Genomic DNA, 23,691 nt, shown 5'->3' with positions numbered 1-23,691 from the left:
GAGTAAAAAGAAGAAGAAGAAGAGAAGGGGAAGAGAGAAAGCAGGTCGACCCCTGGATCAAAGTGGCATATTGTATCCACTCAAGTCTAGTTTCTCTTCACGTAAGGTCAGTATAGTCATATGGGGTAACAGTACGGAGTACTCCAATACTACAATCCTATAACTTCCGGTAACTGTTTAACTACTGTATCAAGATGTCCGCTTCACATATGGTTGACATCATGAGTCCCGCCAGAGCCATGGCTGCAATGACCGGAAAGGGAAATGCTGGAAAATATGGCAACCCCCCAATTGATTCAATAGATCATGAACTATAAACTTTATTCCCCTTTGCTTCTGCGGACATGCAACATACCAATTTTCAGCCCAGTGTTCCTCCTATACAGTTGGCAGGGTTCTCTGCCCGGTGCGTGCGTACGTATGAAACCGGGGTGAACTGATCTATAGACCCTCAGACACACTACTTTGGGGAGATACGTCTCACACAAAAGTACATGTACTCGGTGCCTCTCGTTTATTGACCCAATCGTATCTAATAGCACTCCAGTACGGAGTACATTCAGGGTAACTCCAACGGCTGTAAAACTGAATACAGAAACGCCGGAGATCCTTGCCCGCCATGTCCATAGCGTCCATTGTCCACCCGCCAGGTACCGGGTCTGGCCATGAGAAAGAAAAAAAAAACACTAAAAAAAAAACTAGAACAAAACTAGAAAACCTGAGACGGTAGTCTGTCTTTCTATCTGATACTTGCCCCGTGCCCTAACCCGAGTCCCAAACACCTGGTTCAGCGGCTTAAGATACGAGAAATTCCGGACTTGTTCTGGGACCTGGTTGTGATCTGTGCCCCCTGATGTTTCCACTTGTTCGGTACATAAAAATGAGACTAAGCGACTGACCCCCCTGCAGGATACACCTAGTGGATTGAGACCATATAGTCTCTGCCACGTACTTTGGTCGTGGAGGTGTCGGATTGTGTGATTTTGAGACATTTGGAGAGGCAATTAATGGCGATAGGAATGTGGGAATGTGGCCAAAGGGGGAGGGGGCGAATCACTATTGCCATGTGTTGTAAAGTCGCCTTGTGTGATTATGCATGTATGGTGGGCCTGTCCTACCGGTTATACATGCTCATGTCTGCAGTTGACGTGAACGTGAAGTTAAGTATCAAAGACTAGGGGGCTGTACGAAGTATAAGTTATGCAGCAAATAAGCAAGGAACTAGAAGTCCGAGAGCCAGGGGTTAGAAGGATATGTGGCTCTTCAGGCTTACTTGATTTCGGATCAATGGTTCCAATCAGGGCATGTCTTATCTTATTTGACTACACGATCTCAAGAGACTAAATAGCCTGGGAGACCAAGTCGGATGTTCGTTGAACTCGCTTGAATCTTAAGGTGTTTTTTCTCTTCCCCTCTTGTTCTCTCCTGATCTCATTCTTTCATTTTCTCCCTCTCCCCCTACCGTCTTCTACTGTTTCCTTGTCATTCATATAAACTTTGAGACATTGATAGTTCTACCTTCCGTTCATGACTAGGGTCAAATGCTTTACCCAAGGGAGGTTTAGCAGTTCCAACCCTTCTCAGACAGTTACATGAACCTGCACTGGAAGTGAACATCTGGCAGCATATCTTCCCATAGACCTAACTCAACACTCACCATACACAGATATCTCCAGACACCTGTCATACCCTCCGTATCGTGTAGAACATAAAGACTGCGATCTCTTGGCGCAAAGCTGCAAGCTAGAGACTTGGCATCACGTGAACCCTGGACACGTGACGACCGCCTTCGATGCAGACCACCAGTGTCATCTCAGATCCCGTCCTCATCGACCTAGAGACAATCGTGTGATTTGCCCCATCTTTGCGACCTCAATCTTTGCCCTCGGGCTCCCCTCGACCTGTTGGCTCCTGATCAATTTGAACTCTTCAATCTCACCTCCTTTTGACGTTTCCGATCCAACTCTCCGCCCTTTAGGTCCTCCGGTTCCCAACTGCTGCCAAGGCTGTAGTGACCCCCCCAATCCTGCTCTGATTTAAGAGCTTTCACGAAAGGTCTCTATGTGGAAGAAGAGAAGAGACCGTCTCCGATCCTCTACTCCTCTCCTTGTTCTCGCGGTCGACCTCCATCTAGCGCCGCTCGCCCACCAACCGGTTTTCCACCAGGGAAACAACACACGGTCTCGTCTGCCACGTTAAATGGCAGATGGTACCTACAGGTTCCAGCAGCCTGGGGCCGGGCAGTTCTACTTCCAAACTCAAGCGCAACAGAACCCTCATCAGCGACACATTGTTCGAAACGGGACCAATTCTCCGACGGGTCGACTGAAATTCAACCCCGACACCCCCTCCCCCTCTCGTTCCCCTGCCCTGAACCCAGCTGCTGCTCTCGGTTCTTTCAACATGTATGGTCAAACTCATCAGGGCCAGCATGTCATGATGAATGGCGGTCAAGCCCACCAGCGGTTTGGCATGCAGATCCCCAAATTCCAATCGCAAACCCACCACTCCCATCACGCACAACAGCCGCACCACCATGCCCACCACACACAAGCCACTCACAACCTCACCCACCAACACAATTTTGCTAGCGGCGCACTGGCCTCAACTACGACCTCCCATTTCACTTCGACTCATTTGCAGAATGGTGTACCGGCTGCCGTTGACGACGACATGGACGAATCGATGAACGAACATTGGCAACAACAACTTCAGCTGGCAGCTGAATCGAGACAGGCCACTTCCCCACATTACTACGCCCGCGTCATTGCACAACAGTCGAAAGGGATCCAAATCATCAGTCAGAACGAGGATGCTGGGGCAGAAGGACGTAATGGTACACCCGGGTCAAAGCCAGCCAGTCGACAAGGCTGGAATGCGCTTGATTTCGGTGGCCAAGGACTACGCGCTTTAACTACGTCTTTGTTCAGTTATGACTTCATCGAGAAGCTTTACCTTAACTCCAACAAGCTCAAGGCGTTGCCTTCAGCGATTGGTCAACTTCGGAAGCTGAGCCACCTGGATCTTTCAGGCAACGACTTGACGGAGCTGCCAGAAGAGATTGGCATGCTTTCAAACTTGAAGAAGCTATATCTCTTTGATAACAACATTCGCAACCTTCCTTACGAGATGGGCTACTTATACCGACTCGATACTCTGGGTGTTGAGGGCAACCCCCTCAACGATGTTCTCAAGTCCCAGATCATGAAAGATGGCACAAAGGCTCTCATCAAGTATCTAAAGGAAGAGATGCCAGGTGTGTCAATGATGTCCTCAACGTGAATTTGTGAGAACATGCTCGCTAACCTTGACTTTCTAGTTCACCCCCCCCCCCCGATCGCGATTGGGTCATTCTTGACGAAACCTCCAGCTCGAGCAACAGTCCCACGGAAAAGATCACCGTTCTGTCGTACAACACTCTGTGCGACTCTTCTGCCACCCAATCGCACTATGGCTACGTTCCTTCCCGCGTGCTGGCTTGGGAGTACCGTCGCGAGCTTATCATCAACGAATTACGATCTCACAGCTCCGACATCATCTGCCTCCAGGAGGTGGACCAGGGCAGCTACAACAACTACTTCCGAGAGCAGCTTGCCTACAATGATTACAAGGGTGTTTATTGGCCAAGAGGACGTGCAATGGGAATGCAGGAGGAAGATGCCCGGTCGGTTGATGGCTGTGCTACTTTCTTCAAGGGAAGCAAGTACATCCTGTTGGACAAGCAATTGATCAACTTCGGCCAGACCGCTGTCCGACGTCCTGATGCAAAGGGCCAGGATGATATCTACAACCGACTGTGGCAGAAGGACCACATCGCTGTTGTGATCTTCCTAGAGAACCGCCAGACCGGTGCCCGATTCATTAGTGTCAACGCCCATCTGTATTGGGATCCCGCCTTCAAGGATGTCAAGCTCATCCAGACCGCTATCCTGATGGAGGAAATCACCAAGCTCTCAGACAAGTACTCGAAGTGGCCTGCTTGCACAGATAAGACCGCTTTCCGCTTCTCGGAGGCCGAGAGTGGCTCCGAGAACGCTCCCGTGGTAGAACCGGCTCCGTCGATGGAGTACTCCAGCGGAGATCAGATTCCTGTTCTCATGTGCGGTGATTTCAATTCTTCGCCCGGTTCCGCGGCTTACAACCTGATTTCCACTGGTCGACTGCCCGAAGAACACCCTGATCTCGAGAAGCGACTGTACGGAAACCTCAGTAAGGTGGGAATGACTCATCCCTTCAAGCTGAAGTCGGCGTACGCCTCGATGGGGGAGCTCAGCTTCACCAACTACACTTCGGACTTCACGGCCATCCTCGATTACGTTTGGTACTCGTCCAACACACTCCATGTGTCGGCATTGCTCGGCGAAGTCGACAAGGAATACCTACGCCGTGTCCCCGGATTCCCCAACTTCCACTTCCCGAGTGACCACGTCGCATTGCTTGCGGAGTTTACGGTGAAGGGAAAGAAGGGCAAGGTGGTGGAGGCAGACTTCGGACCGCAACGGCACTAACGAATTGGAGCATTTGAAGATGGGTGTTTGTGCAATCGGTTTCCTTTCTTGTTGTTTGTTATCTCGGAATCTTTTTGGGTGGTGGCCTTGCAGCCAACCGTCTTATGGTGTTTTTACGTATCTCTTTTATTCCGTTCTCTGTGTTCTCTCTCCTGTTTATGAACGTCCTTGATCCTCTCTCGTGTTCCTTCTCTCTCACTCTTATCTACTCCCTCTCCCTTGATTTGCGAGCGGAGCATTCGTTCCACGCGAACAATGCCCCTGGCCTTGTGCCTCGTGTCCCTTGGATGTAGTCTTTGGCACGGCAATCTTGCATCTCTTCTTCCACTCTCCTGTATCTTCCGCGTTCCCTCTTTCCTCCTGCCCCTCCCTCTCTGTCTCTCTCTATCTCCTGTGTCTTTATGTTTCCTGATTTATCTCGGTTTCATCTCACCTAATCTCTAACGTCATCTGAGACGGCTTCACGACGCTTAGGATGGGAGGGTGGTTGGTGTTCGGGTGGAACAGGTGGCTGAAGGGTATGGTTTTTTGCCCTGTGACGAGGTTGCTTTTTTGTCTTCTGTTTGGGCGAAGGGCGTTGTCTATTCCATGTACGTTTGTTGATTTCATCTGTCCTACGCGAGGGACCATCGAGAATAGAGCATGGCCTTGTTCCTTTCTCCTTTTCATTTTGGTTCTCTTTTCCACCCGTAGAAATGTATAAAGAGGCGTGCCGTAGGGCTAGATCCTGGTTCCTAGTTCATTGTGGCACAACAGGAATGTCCACTTGGCTCCTTGCATTACTTGCACTGCATGTACGATCACATAGCCCAAGCGTGGAAGCCTTATCGTCGAAATGGAAACTTTGGTGGTACCGTCGGAATTTTGTTGTCGTCCAAGGTTGAGGCATCACTTGGTTCCTATAGCCCTCTCATACCCGCGGTATAAAGTGCAAGAGCAGCCACAAAGGGTTATATAGCTCTAGATCTGGAATGGATTGTTTCCTCAATATCAACTGTTGTAGAAAATCCATACCTGATTGATCTATATTCGCATATCCGAAGTGCTCGGTGCAAACATCGTCCGTGCACCGATCACATGTCGGTAAGATCGACTCGACTTCACTTCTCCCTTCAGTTTCTCAGCATTTCACAAGATGACTGAGGGAACACTCTCCTTACCCGACGGCCTTGAGCTGTACACCAAGACATGGCAGGTGAGTTGACTGAAACCTAGTCCGGGTTGAGCTTCGATCGAGCTTGCCTCGAGCTATACGAGCTTGTCTCTCTCGACGTCTTTCGCGCAAATATTGACAGATCCTAGACCAGCGAATCTCCGCGTGCCATCTTGGCCTTTATTCATGGCTTCAGTGATCACTGTAAGCTCCCACACTGGATGAGCCGGCAGAGCAAATCTTTTTTACAAGTCAATAACACATGCTAGGCAATGCATACTACGACATGTTCCCGAACCTGGCGATTGCAGGAATCGAGGTTAGGTCTTTCGATCAGAGGTACGTAGATCTTGATCAGAACTGTCTATTTCAAGTCATCAACATCGACCCTTTCCACAAGATCATTCACGAAACCCCATGTCATTATCAAAAAGAAACAACAAACAACAAACTAACATGACAACAGAGGCTGGGGCCGCAACGTCAAAAAGTCAAGCGACAAGGGAAACACAGGCCCAACAAGCCAAGTCCTCGCAGACATGCACTCCTTCCTACTCACTCTCCCATCAGAGTCCAGCGTCCCCATCTTCCTAATGGGTCACAGCATGGGCGGTGGCCAAACCCTCAATTACATCTTCCATCCCGAATCCCCATACAACAAAGACTCCAACCGGCCCAAGCTAACCGGAGTCATGTTATCCTCCCCACTCATTGCCCTCGATCCAGCCTCGCGCCCGTCAAAGTTGACCGTCTCCGCGGGCCGCCTTGTTGCCAAGCTCCTCCCGCACAAGCAGCGGTATTCCCCACTTGACTATAACCTCTTGTCTCGAGTTCCGTCTGTTGTGGAGGATTGCATGGCTGACAAGTTGTGCCACGATACCGGCACCCTGGAGGGTCTGGCGGGCATGCTGGATCGGGGATTGTGGCTTGAGGCGATGTTTGAGACGGATGCTTCGTCTGGTATGTGGGTTGATAGTTCATTGCCTTTCTGGTTTGGTCATGGTGATGGGGATCGCATTACTAGCTATCCTGCTACTAAGGCGTTTGCTGGGGAGTTGACGAAACGCGGGAAGGATGCTACTCTTGTTACTTATGATGGGGCTTATCATATTTTGCATGCTGAATTGCCTGAGACTACCACCAAGTTTGTTGCTGATATCAGGGATTGGATCTTAACCAAGGCGGGTGGCGTGTCTGCTCAGGGTGAGGATGTTGCTGAGGCCAACAAGGCGAAGCTTTGAGGTGTGTTAGTGTTTTTTTGTTTTTGTTTTCAATATCCTTTCGGTTCCTTCTTATTATTATGTTAGTGTTCTATCAGATATGCAATAGTATACAGACGCTCTATGTTACAGGGACGGGTATGTTTTCAATATACACGGAGTAGCGGGTCACCGAGAAGAATCTTCGATACGCCGCCAGATCCCTACGAAGCCGCCGCCCTGGATGCGAACTCCAACCTTGGGCCGGCAGACCAGAACAGATTCTCCCCCTCTCGGGGATTCCTCCGTAGACACCTCAGAAGCAGCATCGCTAGCGCTGGCTTCTTCGGCATCAGCAGCAGGGCTAGCGCCCTCCGCATCAGACGAAACAGCCCAAGACGATGGATCCGCGCCGGACTTCTTAGTCGCGAACCGCACATCCCATAGGCGACCACCGCTGATGCCGTTACCAAGCTCAACGACGCGCTCTTGGACAAGAGGCAACCGCTGGTCCTTGATCAATTGCAGACACTCGCCAATTTGGGTGATACTGGGCATGAAGACCACGAGGTATCCATTGCGCTTCAAGGCCGGTGTAACGTGCGGAATTCTGAGGTTCGAAGAAGGCATGTCCAGAATAACGTGGGACAAAAATGGCTCAACAGTGCCGTTCCCAGTCAATGCAGCCAGCCCGGTCTTTTTCCGCTGCTGCATCTGCTGCGCAATCCACTTCTCAACAGGTCCAACGTAGAAGTCGGTGTCGCCGGCGTAGATTCCACGGCGGAAGCCTCGCACGTTCTTCTCGGCCAATGCTGAGAACTTGGGCGAGACGTCCACCGTGTGAATCACAGCATTGCGTTGCGCTCGCCACGCATCCCATTCTTCCTGTACCGGGTCCACAGCTGTCTCGGCTTCTTTCTCTTTGGATTGGCCCGATTCCGTCTCTCCTGGCCTGTTGACTCGACCCTCTAGGTAGGTGATCTGCGATCGGGATGGGTGAGGTGGCGGTGTGCTGTTGGCTGCATGAATGGCACGCGCCAGATGTAATGTCAAAGACCCATGGCCAGTTCCGGACTCGAGAATCTCCAATGAGGGTTGGTTTTCGCCCGCAGCAGGGGTATTGGGATGGACGTCGAGGAGGGAAGCAATCAAATTGGCATCCTGGGGGTAGATCTACGAGGATAGCATGAGTCCAAGGCATCTTTCCATGCGTGGCTGAGACAGGGATTCGCATACCGGCGTGACCAGACGAGGAGTCAGGGCGACGTATTCTTCCAGTGTGGGGAGGCTAACTCGAATCGAAGCACCTGTGAATAGCATTGAGGTCAGTGGCAGCTTGCAATGAAGGACCGGCGTGTTTATTGACCTTTGCTTGACTGTACCGTATCCCAGATACGTTTGCTGAGGATCGTGTCATGGCTCACAGTTCCCCGATGGGTCTGTAGCTTCTCGCCCTTCTTCAATGGCTTCGACAATGAGGGCTGCTTGCCATGTAGGACAATTCGGTCTCCCTCTGCGCGAAATGTTACTGTAAGGTCGGGGAAGTGACAGGGAGGCACTTACCTCTGAAGACGGAGAAATTGGTGTCAATGGCTCGAGACCGTAGACCAGGTGACGGGGCAGCCCCTAGGAATCTCTGAAGGACCTGACGCAAACGAGACATGATGCAAAACCCAAGTCGGAGCTCAGAGCGGAAGGAAAATCTTGCTCCAGATAAAGCCGATAACCCAGATGAACCCGCACTGACCCACCCCCAGTTCGAGGGGTCAAATCTTTCTTTCTTCATTCTTCGTGCTTTGCTTGTGCTTCTCAGTTGTTCTATATATCTTCTGCATTGCTCTCACAATGGGGTCACACTCGCTTCCGTATATGGAGACCAAGCCTAAGCTCATCTTCTTCACCGACTTTGATGGCACAATTACCGTCGACGACAGTAGGTGCTTCCCCGCAAAGCGCCACTTCAAGGCTGACTAGAACAGGCAATGACTTCATGGTATATCGCATTGATGGTCCTTGTGTGGCTCACTCCTGACATTCTCTAGATCGACAACCTTGGCTTCGGCAAGGCAAACCGCCTTGTTCTGAACGACCAGGTCCTGGACGAGACCCTGAGCTTCCGGTACGTCGATCATGTCGAGACCCATTTCTTTTCGGAGAACACAATCTAATCGGCCTTTTATGCCTGCAGTGATGCTTTCCGCGAAATGCTTGGATCTATCAAGACCCCCTACAACCAATGTATCGAGATCTTGCTCAAGAACATGAAGCTGGACCCGGGCTTCGAGGCGTTCTACTACTGGGCTCGTGATAACAACGTCCCTATTGTCATCTTGTCTTCTGGCATGCGCCCTATCATCAGCGCCCTGCTGGAGAAGTTCCTCGGCCACAAGCCCGCCGAGCACCTGACCATCATCTCGAACGAGCCCGTGGGCCGCGACGGCAAGGATATCAACGAGGAGGGTGGCTGGGGTATTGAATACCATGACGACAGGTAAACTAATACAAATCAATCATTGGAAAACCAGCGTTACTAATAACCCTGTCCCAGCCACTTTGGTCATGACAAGTCTTTGGAGATCAAGCCTTACGCCGCATTGCCTGAAGGCGAGCGACCAATTCTTCTCTATGCCGGAGACGGTGTTTCAGACTTGTCTGCGGCGGCGGAAACTGATCTCCTCTTTGCTAAGGAGGGCAAAGGTAATGATTTACTTCCACTTCGTTGGACTTGAGCCACTGATACTAAGCTTACCTCTTCTTGCAGATTTGGTTACCTACTGCCAGCGCAGACAGATGCCTTACACAACCTTCAAGGACTGGCGTAGCATTCTCGAGACTTCTCAAGCCATTTTGAGTGGCAAGGCAACTACCAAGGATGTCTACGAGGGACGTTATAAGCCTACCAACTCCGAATAGATATAGAAGAAATAGAGGATAGAGCGAGATATGGATGATGATATTTCGGGTATATTAGACACGGAGATATTTGACAATAATGAAAACTGCCCTATATTTCATACATGAAAAATAAGCATAAACGACTAGTTACCTGGTAGGCTTCCTCAGCCCCTCGAGTAAGCATTCAGAAAGAGAGGGCTGGACCCCGTCAGGAGTCGAAAAGTCAGTGACCGCCTTCAGGGTCCAAGCGTGGCCACCTTCGTCCTTCAAACATTCCCTCCCTATATATATTCCTCTAGAGCTGAACGGTGTTCTTCTCTACATCCTCCTTTTTTCGGCTCGTGGGCACCATGCGACACTGCGCCACGCCTTTTTTCAAGTCCTTACCAGGGTGATCTCCATCTCATTATGGCTCGCCGACTAGTATGACACGACACATTGACTGGTGTGAAACGTTTGGCTAACATCTTGATAGGTCCGAGCGAGCGTACAGCTCGGTCTAGTCGCTACATTCATACTACTCGTGATAGTCGTTCTCGATAACCGATTTCGTGTCCTTCCTTCCTCTATTCACGGCCACCTCCCGTCGCATTACTCTGGCTACGTGATCACCGACGTAACCGTCACCACATGTAACTCAATCAATCCTTTCTCCAGTTGTAAACTGGATCCAGATCACTGGTATCGCATCGACAAAGATCTTTACCTGCGCACGGGCTGGACCTCGAGCGCCTACGTCCAATTCAGGCGAAAGAAGGAGGAGGAACTCGGTCCTGATGACAAGGTGGTCGTCGACTTGAAGATCAGCCGTATGACGCCGCCATCCGACTATGTTGCGAAACAAGAAGCAGACATTGGGGCTTGGGAGCCCCGACCGGGCGGCCTCTGGCTTAGGCGCTCGTCTTCCCGTCATGCCAGTGACTCTGAAAGTGCTGTCACATATGTCGATGTTCTCTATGGTGCAGATGCTGTCGACCCTCGTCCAAATTGGGAAGTCAAAGACACTCCCATTCTTCTGGATAGTCGGACGGAGCAGCTGGAGACCCGCCTGAGCATTCGAAGAGGCCACCCGACCAAACCCAAGAGACCGACCCCCAGAATCAACGAGAACGGAAAGTTCAAGGTGATGCAGCTGGCAGATCTTCACTTGAGCACCGGTCTTGGCCTATGCCGTGACCCTGTTCCAGCGGAATTGGTCCCTGGTCAGAAATGTGAAGCCGATCCTCGAACCTTGGAGTTTGTTGAGCGACTTCTCGACGAAGAGAAGCCTGACATGGTCGTTTTCTCCGGTGACCAGGTCAACGGCGAAACCGCCCCCGATGCACAAAGCGCTCTTTTCAAATCCGTGAAGCTTTTGGTCGACCGCAAAATTCCCTACGCAGCTATCTTTGGAAACCATGACGACGAGGGCGACTTGACCCGCGCACAACTCATGACCATATATGAAGAACTTCCCTATTCGCTTTCAGCCGCCGGCCCCGAAGACATCGACGGAGTCGGAAATTACATCGTCGAAATCCTCGACCGGGGCAAGAGCACCCATTCTGCTCTCACCTTCTATCTCCTTGACACACACTCTTACTCCCCTGACGAACGTCAGTTCCGTGGCTATGACTGGATCAAGCCAAGCCAAACGCGGTGGTTCAAGAACACTGCACAGAGTCTTAGAAGAAAACATCTCGAATACTCGCATATCCACATGAATGTGGCATTCATCCACATCCCGCTTCCTGAGTATCGTACTGCAGGAAAATATTTCAAGGGTGCTTGGATGGAAGCCCCGACCGCACCGGGGTTCAACTCTGGCTTCAAAGACGCTCTCGAAGAAGAAGGTGTCTTGTTCGTCAGCTGTGGACAGTAAGATGCTTTATACCCAACTTCTGTTCTCGCAAAGCTAATTTCTCACTAGTGACCATGTCAACGATTATTGCATGCTCGAGCAGGACGCTAACGAAAAGCCCTCGCTCTGGATGTGCTACGGTGGCGGCGTCGGTATGGGCGGGTACGGAGGCTACGATGACTTCGTCCGCCGCGTACGATTCTTCGACTTCGACATGGGCCCCGGGCGAGTCTCCACATATAAGCGCCTTGAATGGGGCCAGACCGAAGCCAAGATTGACGAGATGATGATCGTGGATGGCGGCACTGTCAACAGCCCGAGTGAAGCTTCCTAACAAAGTCCGACTTCGACTCCTTTTTTCCCTTTTTCTCCATACTCCATTGGGATGCAAGTATCACTGTACTTTGCTCTTCTCACATACTGTCATTTCCGTTGGCAGCAGCGGCTTTTTCTTCATCTAACTGTATATATATCTTTCTTTCTGCGCCTTGCCTGCAACAGGTCGGCGTCTTGGGGGAGTTTCCTTAATTGAATACTCAAGCATTTCTCATATGCTCATATCTCAACTCAAAACTGTCGTAGAAATGCTTTTGGATATGTGGTCAGACTGCGTTCAGCAACTATTCTATCACCACCATTTCTCAAAGAAAATCCTCTTCTCCCTTCCCTCCCCAAGCATGCCGCCCAATACCTCGACTATTGAATCGGTCATAGCAGGTGGCCCACAAACGTAGCATACTGTATCTCCCAAATCTTTCGCCTCACTCGAATTAACTACCACATCATGCAAATAAGACTCGCTGATCCGCCCCCTATTAATAGAAAGACCTGCCTCATGAAGCTCAGACCAGTCCGATTCCACAGATAGGCCGGTCAAAAAGAGATGTAAGTGGATTTCGGTTCGCCGGGATTGTAGTTGGGACAGCATGATCTGCCGTAATCGAGGCAGGAAAAGAATCTGCTCGAGTTTTTCCTCCAGTGAGAGGTCACCATGGCCTTTTGGTAGTCGCGTTGAGTAAAGGATATGAAGTTTATGTGGCAATGTCGTGTTTGGGTCGTTATTGTTTAGGTGGGATATGATGGAGATTAGTGGACTGGGATTTGTTAGTCTTCGTTGGAATGAAATGATTGTACTGTCCAGTAGATGTGATAGGCTCAGGAAAGACAGCCACTTACTTGATACCAACGCCCCCGGCAATAAAGACAGCATTTTTCACATCTTTGCTATCTACCCCGGTAGGCGGCCAGGTGAAGCTCCCGCCTACACGGATACTCAGCTCTTTGCCTAGTATATCTTCTTTGGGTCTCCATAGCCATGCAGCGGCTGGATTCCCTGGCGAGTCTTGCACGGCTAATTCCACGTACGGTAACCGGCCTTGGATATCAATAAAAGAGGCCAGGGGTTCCCCAGTCTGCGAGACTGCGGATGCCTCGGGTGATGGCAGTACTTGTGCATCTGCTGGGGTGGAGGTGATGGTGAACCCACCCGCTTTGGGGATGGAGGGGATATGAACATCTAGCCATTGTCCTGGAAGGAAACTGAATGCATGCTGGTTACTATTCTGTAGATTTGTTAGTCATAAACATTTAGAGGGAATGTGTAGGTTGAGGGATATTGGAATCCGTAGCCGCGGAGCATATGCTCCGATGGCATGGGGACATCCAACCGGATGGTAGCCGGGCTCGATATCTGGTTACTGGTGTGGCGGTAGGTGCAGTAGATCCAGAGACTATTTTCAAGGAATACTGTACTCCAAAGTATCAAGAGTATTGAGAAGAGTATCATACATTATTCTCTTGGGTGGGCAGGGCCAACTGCAGCAGTCGCACAGAGGGATTGACCTGCTCGACATGCGATAGCCGCACACGATGGAGTCTGTTCTGCCGGGGTTCTGCAGCTGTGCGGAGCTCATGGGGAATTGAATCCTCTTTTTGGGAACTCATTTGGCTGCTGGCCCTGGACATCGACCGTAGTTGGTTAGCCCGCGTGATGAACGGGGATGTGATGGGTAGCCGAGGGATGGACGAGTAGAGGCGGAAGCACTTCATCAGATAAAGACGCTACGAGGTTGGATTTGAGTGAGTTGGAGATCAATTCACGTTGAAGAAGCAGTTGTAGTCTGAACAATTGAAGCAGTGATCTTTGCTGTAGTTGACTCCCGACCACATGACCATGACTTCCTCTCTACGACTTCCTCTTTACAACCATCAACTTACGGTTCGCTCGACTCGGCAACTGGACAAAGTACGACCCTGGAGAATATGACTTAGTGCTGTAAAATAACTCGATTTCTCCTCTTTGTGATGGGATCCAACATGGGAATCAACATGGGTATATGTACTCTGCAAACCCAGTCACAGCGACATCCATCAATTCAGCATTTCGCCAGGCGCTAAAAGCTGCAAGTTTCCAGCCAAAGCGCCAAGAGCAGGACGAACGAGTGAGTTCTGTGATGGCTATGGTGCAGATCTGCCAACCCCATCACACCTAGTGTGTGACCGGCAGCCAACCCTCGATCCTGGCCATTTTATTGGTGTGATGACCCTGGGTTACGACTTGCGGCGCTTTGCCGCCCTCAAGCATTGGTCAAATGCAACTCTCAAACACACATGAGCTGCCATGCATGTCCCATGCTGATTCGTGCCCCTCTCTGCATTGCCATGGAGCCTGCCACTCGGCCTGGAGCTCATATCTAACGCTCGTCGTCCGGATTGCCCAGACTTGTGCTTTTCTGACTCTTTGAAACTCCCCAAGTTCAAGCATCTGCTCTCCTGCGCCTATGCCAGCCGGTCTGGCAGAGTTGTATTGTACACCTCTTTAATCCCCCGGCGCTTCGACTGAACGGTCATCCTCAGTTTTCAGTATCAGCTACCTCAGCGCACCGCATCTACCGCCACAATGCCGTTCTTTTTCCCTAAGAAGCATAAGCATCATAAGATCACTCTTTATTTGATGCTGGCCGAGTTTCCGATCACTATTGTCATGCTCACTTTGACTGGTATTGCTTCACATAATCTATACCGGACATTACTATGGCAAGACGGTGCAGACAATGGGTTCAACAGCGCTCCAAACGAGGCGCTCTACGCAGCATCAAATTATAGGCCATACACCACCCCGATGGTATGGTCTGGATTGTAGGTTGTCCAATATTCCCATATCAAAAAGGCAAACTAACTGAAAGCAGCATTACCAACTACAACCTTGTCCTCGGAGTGCTAAGCACATTCTTCCTGATCGTTAAGCTGCCTGTCCACTGGATGAACCTACTCTACCCTCCTGTCGCAACTGGCATCCATCTGTCCCTCATCGTCCTCTACATCGTGGCAGCTCGGTTCCAAGGTGGCTCTGACATGTCGGATCCAAGTCACCCCCAACCAGGAGCGCCATGGTACATTGCGAAGAGTTGCAGTGTGGCCGCTCATAAATCCAATATCCCATACTGTATGCAAGCGAAAGCGCTGTTCGCCATTACGGTCATCATCATGTTCGTAGACCTCCTCCCCTTGATTTTGTGAAGACACAATCCGTTAACATACTCACAGTATTTACTACTGCGTGATCCTCGGCTTCAATATTCATTCGTGCTTCATCACACGCGAGGAACGTGAGGAGGTTCTGGAACGCAGGGAGGAGCGCCGAATCGAAAAGGAGTTCGAAGAAGAGATCATGAAGTCTCCAAGCATGATCCCCATGACTCCGGGCTCCATGCCCCGAGGCCCAGGCATGGTCCCTCGCACCCCTGGTATCCCGCCAATGGCGGTCGGAGGAAACATCTCGCCATTTGCTCCGCGCCATCTGGCTTTCAACCGTCTTGGGAATGGAAGCACTTCCTCAGACTTGCCCCTGCGAAACAATTCTCAGTCCCACGACCAATATCCATCGCCGCCCCTACAGTCGCAGGCAGTGAGCCCGGAGAGTCAGGTCGGTTCACCGATGTATTTCCCACCTCCACCGAAGAAGGCTAAGACTTGATTGGTGTGCGAGGAATCGTTTGTTGCTTTTTGTGATACCATTTTTTGTCACTCCTCATGTCGCGTTCATTGAGGAGCAGAACGGTGTTCAGCGGGTTGAATTTCCTTTCCACTCATATTTTTTCCAGGCTCATTCCGACATCTTATGGATTCGGGCCGATACGTTTGTTCTCACACAAAATCCCCCCCCTGCAAGTACAGTCAGTACTCAGTACTAAGTACATATTACCCTCATCTTTGGCGTTGGGCTCTAAGTTACACCGACTATATGCACGGTCGAGAATCGTTTAATTCCCCATAAATCAAGTCATTTCAGGTATCAAAGAAAATAATGTTGCATGTTCATGTAGAGCATGCGCAAGGTAGATTACAGCCCAAAAAAAAGATCAACTATTTACATTGAACCAAAGAAAGCTTAGAACCATAGGGCATAAATCATCACCCATGCAGATGTTCATGGGGCTTTAAAATCAAAAACTCAACCTAGAAGCCCTTACCCCAAAATACGAGCGCTAGCAAAGAAAGAAGCATAAGAGAAGCACACAAAAGGATCAAGTCGACTCCTGACGTTTCTTTTCCTTCTTGGACCAACGCACTAAAAGATGACAGGATTAGCTTGTGCGCCAAGAGTGGATAGGTAAAGCGAGTCAACAAGCGGTGGGAACTTACAGCCACAGGCATTACATAGAGTCTTAGGCCCATTGGGCCCTTTTCTCCATTCTGGCGAATCAGCCGTTCCGCAATCACCGCAGACATGCTGGCTTTTGAGTCGCTTGCGGCGGTCGCCTTCCTGTGCGTTGCGCTCCTGGTCCGCTGCGGTTGTTATATCGATATCACAGTGGACGAGACGACCGCGACTGGTTCCTGTACTCAAACCTTGGGACCTCTCGCCTTCGCCGTAGTAAAGACCTGTCATGACTTCGATACCGTCAATGTGCGAAGGGTACTCGCTGTGGTTGTTCTCTGGGTAGTACTCGACTGATGGGTTTGCATCAGAGTCATCGGATGTCTGGGCGACGGTGTCTGTGGATTCCTGGTCGCTGGATCCGCCTTCATGTGCCGATGTTTGACTGTGAGATTCGGATATCTGGGCTGGATCCTGCGTCTGCGGGGGAGGTCGACTCGTGCTCGCCTCTTCGTCTTCTTCTTTCTTCAACTGGGCAATCTGTTGAATCAGACGCGCATTTTCAATCTTGTGTTCCAGGAAAGAGTCGAGGAGTTGCGAGATCTTGTTGGGGTACGGTCGGCACATTAAGAAGAAGCCCGTGCAGCGCGCCGCGGTAGGTGATGTTCTTCCAGTCTGGCGCTCGCCTTGGTTGGCAATATGTGGGTGTCCGCATGCCTCTATGAGGCAGTATGTGCTGTTTGTCTTTTGGAATCGTAAATGGGTGCGGAATGACTGGTTCGAGTCGACAGCATCATCCATATCTTTCTGGAAGATTGCCTGGTCGTCCTCGTGGATGAACCGTGTTAAGAGGCTTCCCTCAAGTTGTGTTGGGGCACGGCCGGTAATATTCTTGCACGATGGACTGGCATAGGAGATCCGACCCTGTGGGGTAAGGAGAAGAAGCATGTCCTTCATCTCATCGAGAACTCGCTCTGTCCATCCTGGTTCGTTTCGTGCTTGGTTACCACCATACTGGGGACCTTGCATTCCATAGTTTCCACCATAGGAGACGGGCATATTTTGCTGATCCATTGCGTAAATCGGAGGTCCCTCATTCGGAGCGGAGTAGACTTGTGCAGGAGCGGGCCTGCTCTCATATGGTTGTGGGCGACTTAGAGCCATATCGGGTCAAGTAGAACTGGTGATCGTACTTCGTGATGCGCGTATTCGGTGATAGTCATAAAGAGAAATCGCATTCCCTCAAGAGGTGTTCGGAGATATGTTTATAGAGCGGGAGAGGGAGTGGGAATGACCATGATCCAGTACAAAAGACTGGAATTCAAGGGGTCAGGGGGTGTCAACGCATACGCATTGCCAGCCTGGATCTTGTCCACAAGAGCAAAAGGACTAAAGGACAAAAGGACAAAAGTTCAGGAAACTGGCCTCGGTTGACGCCGCTGATCCCAGTGGAACTCTCATTCGGACCCTCCACGTGACTTCGTGTTGCCTCAACGCGGGACTATGTGATCCATCACAAACGGGCCAGGCGATCTGAGCACTTTCACTCTCTTCTCTCTCATCAGTTCGCTAGTGGATGTCAACTTCCTTTCTGGGACTGAGTTAACGGGCGTCACCGCACCTACCGCAGCTCTCCACTCAAAATGTAATGTGCGGATCGTTCCCCGAGCCCGTGTCGCGATGGCTAACTCGCTTCCAGGTGTAAGTGCAACCATTTGCATTCTCGGCATGAACAAAAGTCCCAACGGTCAACTAACATGTCGCAGCGAAGATCGATAAGCTATCGATCCTGGGGTACGTCTCAACGCTTATGATCCGCGTGCAACTTCCGCGGAGGACTATTGCAAATGCTAATCAAAAGAATCATGTTCTAGAGTTCGCTCCTTCGATAATACGCGCAGCGAGACAATTCAATTTCATACCCCTCTCACGTTGATTGTCGGGTACAATGGTTCAGGAAAGACGGTACGAGGCCACCAAGCGGTCACGCTGAAAGCTCTAGACAACTAGCTCAGACCCCACGATGGTGTGCTAATGTTTGATATAGACCATCATTGAGTGTCTTAAATATGCTACGACAGGTGATCTTCCGCCAAATAGCAAAGGTGGTGCTTTTATCCACGATCCGAAGCTATGCGGTGAGAAAGAGGTTCTAGCCCAAGTGAAGCTCTCGTTCAAAAGCACTTCCGGGGCTAAAATGGTTGCCACGCGCAGTCTGCAGCTCACAGTGAAGAAGACAACCCGGCAACAGAAAACGTTGGAAGGACAGTTGCTCATGGTGAAGAATGGTGAGCGTACCGCTATCTCATCACGGGTAGCTGAACTCGATCAAATTATGCCACAGTATCTGGGTGTGTCGAAGGCCGTATTGGATTCGGTCATTTTCTGCCACCAAGATGAAAGTTTATGGCCCATGAGTGAACCTTCCGTGTTGAAAAAGCGCTTCGACGAGATATTCGAGGCTATGAAGTACACCAAGGCCATTGATAACATCAAAGCTTTGCGAAAAAAGCAGAACGAGGAGCTTGGAAAGTACAAGATTATGGAACAGCATTCAAAGGAGGACAAAGACAAGGCAGACCGTGCCGAAAAACGATCCGTCAAGCTTCAAGATGAGATTGAAGCCCTGCGCGAGGAAACCCAGCAGATGTCGAAGGAGATGAGACGGGTTGCTGAACTTGCCGATAAGGCCTGGACACAATCAGAAAGTTATGCGCAGGTTCTTGGTGCTCTTGAGGGAAAGCGGATCGAAGTCAAGAGTGTAAAAACTACTATTGACAACCTTAAGAGGCATCTTGTTGAGCTTGAGGAGTCTGACGAATGGCTGGAATCTACTTTGGAGCAATTTGAGATGAAGCAGATTCAATACCAGCAGCAAGAGGAGGCCGAGAAGGAAAATTACATGGAGATCAAGGAACGCATCGAGCAGACTCGACACCGGCTGGGTCTGAAGCAGGCCGAATACGGAAAATTCGAGAATGACAAAGCCAATTTCGAGCGTCAGGTTCAAAGACGTCAGAATATGATCAACGATATTGGTCGTGGGAACAACATTCGAGGCATCGACGAAACAATGGATCAAGCCGAAATTGATGCCTTTATGCAAAAGATCAAACGCCTTCTACGGGAGCAAAACCAGTCGCTCGATCGCGTCAAGCGTGAAGCGCAGAAGGAGCTGCGCGAGATCCAAGATATCTTGAATGAGATCGGGCAACGCAAGTCTGCACTCCAGGAGAGCAAGAACTCATCTAAACGTCAGATTACGGCCAATGACAAGGAAGCTTCCAATTACCAAGGAAAACTCAATGCCATTGAGGTTGATGAGGGCTTCCAGGCTACTCTTGAGTCGAATGTTGAAGATATTACCTCGAACCTAGAGAAAGCAAAAGAGAGAGCCAACAATGCTTCCTGGGACCAAGAAATTCAGGATACTAACACGGAAATCCGTCGTCTCGAAGATGAAAGTTCCAGGTTGAATGCCGAGTTGATTGAGTCGACGAAGATGGCTGGTGAATTGGCTCGCTTGGACCACCTCAAGAAAGAATCCAAGGACCGAGAACGCAGTCTACAGACGATGAAAGGTGCTCATGGCGATCGCCTTCAGAAGGTCATTGGCGTAGACTGGCAGCCAGAGACACTGGAGCGTGGGTTCCAACAAGCCCTTGATACCGAATCAAAACAGGTGTCCGATGCTGAACGAGACCGTGACGGCGTCAGTAGAGAACTCGAGCATGTCGAGTTCAAACTTAAAACCGCTAAGAAAACCATTAAGCAACGCCAGAAGGAACTTGATGAATGCGTCAAGGAACTACACGAAGCAGTTGATGCTGAACCATCCGAGTACCCTGAAATTGTTCAAGAACGACAAGCACAATATGACCTTGCTCGCAAGGATGCTGATCAATATGCTGGAATGGGAGAGTATCTCACCAAATGTCTTGACGCTGCTAAGCGGACTAAGTTGTGCCGGACATGCCAGCGGTCATTCAAGAATGAAAACGAACTCCAAACATTCACCAGGAAGCTTGAGGCTTTGGTGAAGAAGGCTGGTCTCGATGCCGAGGATGAGACTTTGAAGAGTCTAGAAGAAGACCTTGAGACTGCTCGCAGTGCCAGTGCATCCTACGATACCTGGGTTCGTCTGTCAGAGACGGACATTCCAGAATTGGAAAAGGAAGAGCAGGCATGCGAAGCGCAACGTGATCAACTCATGGATAAACTGGAAGCCCATGATGGAACGGTCAGTGCGAAGACGGAAACAAAGCGTGAGGTTGAAGGACTTGCAAAGACCGTCAATACCATTGCCCGTTATGACGCTGAGATAAAAACCATCAAGCTTCAAATCCAAGAGCTTTCCTCTAAACAGCAAGATACAGCCAGTGCCCGCACCCTGCAGGACATCCAAGATGAGATTGCCGCGATCGGTGAAAGGTCCCGGGAGTTGAAAAAGGTTCTAGCTAAGGCAACGAATGAGAAGGACCAGACCCGTTCTGAAATCAATCAGCTGGAGCTTGAGTTCAGAGACGCGAAGAGCAACTTGGACAATGCCAAATTCCAACTCGAAAAGAAGGCTGACCTCACTCTTCGGATGGAGGAGTACAAGAGGCTCAACACCCAACAGCGAGAAGCAATCGAAAAGGCAGATCGAGATATCGAAGCCCTTACACCAGAATTGCTCCAAGCTCAAGCCCGTTATGATGATATTACCCAACGGGCCGACGATCGTGAACGGGATCTGCAGCATGAAATCACTCGCCTGTCTGAGAACATTCATCAACTTGACCTCGCCAATGATGACATCAACTCGTACAATGAACGAGGAGGTCCGAATCAGCTTGAACAAAGCAAGCAAGAGCTTGACACGATCGAAGCAGAGATCGGTCAGCTTGAGTCTAAACAAAGCGAGATTACAAAGCATATCAACAAAATTTCGACTCAACTCAAGGATAGTGAGAACACAAAGCGGCAATACTCGGACAATTTGACATATCGCCAAGCCACTCGATCTCTAGACACAGTCTTGGAAGAGGTTGAGCAACTAGAGGCACAGAATGCCGAAGTCGATCGTGGCCGTTTCAAGCAAGAGTCGGAGCGCTGGACTCGCGAGCACAATGCCCTGGCTGCTAAACAGGCGAGCAAAATGGGTGAAATGAAGTCCAAGGACGACCAATTGATGCAACTACTGGCCGACTGGAACACAGACTACAAGGATGCGGCTTCTAAATACAAGGAGTCACACATCAAGGTCGAAACCACCAAAGCTGCAGTCGAAGATCTGGCTCGGTATGGCGGGGCCCTTGATAAAGCAATTATGCGCTACCACGGGTTGAAGATGGAAGAAATTAACGCCATCGTTGGCGAGCTGTGGCAGAAGACCTATCGCGGAACGGATGTTGACACAATCCTCATTCGGTCCGACAACGAGAACGCTAAGGGCAACCGATCCTACAACTACCGCGTGTGTATGGTTAAGTCAGGCGCAGAGATGGATATGCGAGGTCGTTGCAGTGCAGGCCAAAAAGTTCTGGCTAGTATCATCATCCGTCTTGCCCTTGCTGAGTGTTTCGGCGTCAATTGTGGTCTTATCGCTCTCGATGAACCCACCACAAATCTGGATCGAGACAATATCCGCTCTCTGGCTGAGTCTCTGCATGATATTATTCGTACTCGCCAGCAGCAGGCTAATTTCCAATTGATCGTCATTACCCACGACGAGGAATTCCTGCGTCATATGCAATGTGGTGACTTTAGTGACTATTACTACCGGGTTTCACGCAATGAGAGACAGAAGTCAATTATTGAGCGACAATCTATTGCTGAGGTATGTTTTTGCTGAGTTTGCAGATTTGTCTTCATACTAACTGCGGTCTAGGTCATGTAATTCAAAAATCCGTCATTTGTCTTTTTCCCAGATATCCTTTTCATAGCTTTGCGTGGAGTGATTTCTTTCTCCAAAACTTCTATTGCCCGAGCGTCTAACCAAGCATATCTAGCGTTGCTATCACGGGAGTATTTATCTATATTTTACTTATATTGTTACTTAATTAAGCTCAATCTAAGCGTTCCTGGGGTAGGAAGAAGATGCGATGAGCGCATTATAAATATTCTCAAGAAATACATAGTTGTAGGAAAAGAAAGATGCTATGCTACAGACAGCCGGTTCCTCGAAATGAAGAAGAAACCAGAAGGATCAATCACTCGACTCCAAAGACAAACCCAGACCAAAACTGCTCTATCTTACACTTGCTTAGCCTTGTCCACCTCACCACGAGCCACGGCAAGCATGCGCTCCTGGTCCTTCTTCGCCTGGCGAAGAGCGTTCACACGGTCCCTATCCTGGCCAGACTTGTCTTGGATAGCCTTCCACCGCTTCAACTGCTCCTGATCCTCCGCGGAGCCAGAAACTTGCTGCGCATTGGTAATCGCCCTCACGCGTTCCCAGATTTGTTTGTATGGAATATCTTTGATGTCCAGAACAATGGCTTCCTCGCTGGTCTCGGCAGCGGGTGCATGAGAGTCTTCGATTCTCTTTTTGTTTGCGACGACTTTAGCGGCCTCACTGGCCTGCTGGGCAAAGTAGATTGACAACGCGGCGGGTCCTTGTTGATCGGTCGTCTGTCGTACTGTCATCGGCACACCCGGGTTGTGATACTTCAGTCGTGGGAGGCACTTGCGCCAGAACTGCCGTGCGCCCTGGTGGCCGCCTTGGATGCTTTGCGCATATGTGAGGTGAAGTCGGGTAACGGCTGGGAATTCTTTTGATGCGGAGGCAATGGTAGGGAAGATTGCAGCACCGGTACCGAGTCTTGTGTCAAGGAGCTGGAAGAAAGGAAAAGGTTAGTATATCCTTTATACCTCGATAAAGTTCTTGAGATGGCCGACGTTCGGCTTCGGAGCTCGAAGGGTCGGATATCTCAATCAGGAACCAAGGGTGGGCTTACTCTCTATTGGCAAGAAGATGTATGTCAGTCGATCAATTCCAAAACAATTCAAAGCTGAAGATTAATGTGCTTGACGTACAGTTTGCAACTTGCGGAGCCGCTTCATCAGGTTGACCATGGTGCAAGGCTGTTTCGCACAGGGACTGGCCCTTGTGCAATTATGTGTTGGCGATAGGGAGCAAGGTGAGAGTGCGAGGTCAATTGACAACGCTGATACCGACAGACAGGTGAAAATAGGCCCGAAATGTGAGTTTGATAATTGGGTAAATTTATCGCGGATGCTCTGGTCGGCGAAGAAGTTGCTCCGTGATGTGTCACGTGAGCCATGATCTATAGAGGTAATTTATACTACAGACGAATGATGCTATATCTCGGAGGGAACACCCTGAGAGTATCTAGTCATATGGTGTAAGATTTGGCTATATCTATCCTCCGCAGTATCATGACAGCCATCACCTTGGTATCATGCTGTCTCGTACTTTTTACTGCAAAGTGCAAAATTACCAGTGGAGCTGGCCATTACCATACCATACTTGACTCACAAACCGAACAAAC

At 50.0% G+C, this 23,691-nt stretch overlaps 10 protein-coding genes across 10 annotated transcripts; 6 read left to right on the top strand and 4 right to left on the bottom strand.

Annotated features, from left to right (window-relative positions):
• Positions 1 to 2,199: 2,199 nt before the first annotated feature.
• On the top strand, positions 2,200 to 4,508 carry N7511_001963 (CCR4-Not complex 3'-5'-exoribonuclease subunit Ccr4; the record flags this gene model as incomplete). The annotated part of the gene is made up of 2 exons (XM_057124388.1): positions 2,200 to 3,260; positions 3,320 to 4,508. 2 exons carry the CDS (start codon positions 2,200 to 2,202, stop codon positions 4,506 to 4,508), a joined length of 2,250 nt encoding a protein of 749 aa, XP_056986547.1.
• Positions 4,509 to 5,643: 1,135 nt separating this feature from the next.
• On the top strand, positions 5,644 to 6,902 carry N7511_001962 (acylglycerol lipase; the record flags this gene model as incomplete). The annotated part of the gene is made up of 4 exons (XM_057124387.1): positions 5,644 to 5,703; positions 5,811 to 5,865; positions 5,931 to 6,000; positions 6,128 to 6,902. 4 exons carry the CDS (start codon positions 5,644 to 5,646, stop codon positions 6,900 to 6,902), a joined length of 960 nt encoding a protein of 319 aa, XP_056986546.1.
• Positions 6,903 to 7,049: 147 nt separating this feature from the next.
• On the bottom strand, positions 7,050 to 8,523 carry N7511_001961 (tRNA (adenine-N(1)-)-methyltransferase; the record flags this gene model as incomplete). Its single annotated transcript, XM_057124386.1, has 4 exons — positions 7,050 to 8,033; positions 8,097 to 8,167; positions 8,227 to 8,373; positions 8,424 to 8,523. The coding sequence occupies 4 exons, from the start codon at positions 8,521 to 8,523 to the stop codon at positions 7,050 to 7,052; spliced, it is 1,302 nt and encodes a 433-aa protein (XP_056986545.1).
• Positions 8,524 to 8,705: 182 nt separating this feature from the next.
• On the top strand, positions 8,706 to 9,773 carry N7511_001960 (putative Phosphoserine phosphatase; the record flags this gene model as incomplete). Its single annotated transcript, XM_057124385.1, has 6 exons — positions 8,706 to 8,793; positions 8,840 to 8,853; positions 8,903 to 8,979; positions 9,049 to 9,351; positions 9,409 to 9,557; positions 9,622 to 9,773. The coding sequence occupies 6 exons, from the start codon at positions 8,706 to 8,708 to the stop codon at positions 9,771 to 9,773; spliced, it is 783 nt and encodes a 260-aa protein (XP_056986544.1).
• Positions 9,774 to 10,163: 390 nt separating this feature from the next.
• N7511_001959 (metallophosphoesterase family protein) lies at positions 10,164 to 11,929 on the top strand (the record flags this gene model as incomplete). The annotated part of the gene is made up of 3 exons (XM_057124384.1): positions 10,164 to 10,178; positions 10,231 to 11,612; positions 11,665 to 11,929. 3 exons carry the CDS (start codon positions 10,164 to 10,166, stop codon positions 11,927 to 11,929), a joined length of 1,662 nt encoding a protein of 553 aa, XP_056986543.1.
• Positions 11,930 to 12,223: 294 nt separating this feature from the next.
• N7511_001958 (FAD-dependent oxidoreductase) lies at positions 12,224 to 13,644 on the bottom strand (the record flags this gene model as incomplete). Its single annotated transcript, XM_057124383.1, has 3 exons — positions 12,224 to 12,689; positions 12,772 to 13,157; positions 13,384 to 13,644. 3 exons carry the CDS (start codon positions 13,642 to 13,644, stop codon positions 12,224 to 12,226), a joined length of 1,113 nt encoding a protein of 370 aa, XP_056986542.1.
• An 850-nt stretch (positions 13,645 to 14,494) lies between these two features.
• On the top strand, positions 14,495 to 15,571 carry N7511_001957 (uncharacterized protein; the record flags this gene model as incomplete). The annotated part of the gene is made up of 3 exons (XM_057124382.1): positions 14,495 to 14,733; positions 14,784 to 15,083; positions 15,142 to 15,571. 3 exons carry the CDS (start codon positions 14,495 to 14,497, stop codon positions 15,569 to 15,571), a joined length of 969 nt encoding a protein of 322 aa, XP_056986541.1.
• Positions 15,572 to 16,165: 594 nt separating this feature from the next.
• On the bottom strand, positions 16,166 to 17,359 carry N7511_001956 (GATA transcription factor LreB; the record flags this gene model as incomplete). The annotated part of the gene is made up of 1 exon (XM_057124381.1): positions 16,166 to 17,359. The coding sequence occupies one exon, from the start codon at positions 17,357 to 17,359 to the stop codon at positions 16,166 to 16,168; it is 1,194 nt and encodes a 397-aa protein (XP_056986540.1).
• A 484-nt stretch (positions 17,360 to 17,843) lies between these two features.
• On the top strand, positions 17,844 to 22,076 carry N7511_001955 (MRX complex DNA-binding subunit; the record flags this gene model as incomplete). Its single annotated transcript, XM_057124380.1, has 4 exons — positions 17,844 to 17,896; positions 18,070 to 18,160; positions 18,243 to 22,016; positions 22,068 to 22,076. The coding sequence occupies 4 exons, from the start codon at positions 17,844 to 17,846 to the stop codon at positions 22,074 to 22,076; spliced, it is 3,927 nt and encodes a 1,308-aa protein (XP_056986539.1).
• A 356-nt stretch (positions 22,077 to 22,432) lies between these two features.
• N7511_001954 (mitochondrial 54S ribosomal protein mL61) lies at positions 22,433 to 23,254 on the bottom strand (the record flags this gene model as incomplete). The annotated part of the gene is made up of 2 exons (XM_057124379.1): positions 22,433 to 23,014; positions 23,216 to 23,254. 2 exons carry the CDS (start codon positions 23,252 to 23,254, stop codon positions 22,433 to 22,435), a joined length of 621 nt encoding a protein of 206 aa, XP_056986538.1.
• Positions 23,255 to 23,691: the final 437 nt, after the last annotated feature.

Source organism: Penicillium nucicola, assembly GCF_028828085.1.
Source record: "Penicillium nucicola strain IBT 29836 chromosome Unknown utg000002l, whole genome shotgun sequence".
Lineage (NCBI taxonomy): Eukaryota > Fungi > Ascomycota > Eurotiomycetes > Eurotiales > Aspergillaceae > Penicillium > Penicillium nucicola.
Note: the sequence above shows the minus strand (reverse complement) of the source record. Positions and strands in the feature narration are given on the sequence as shown.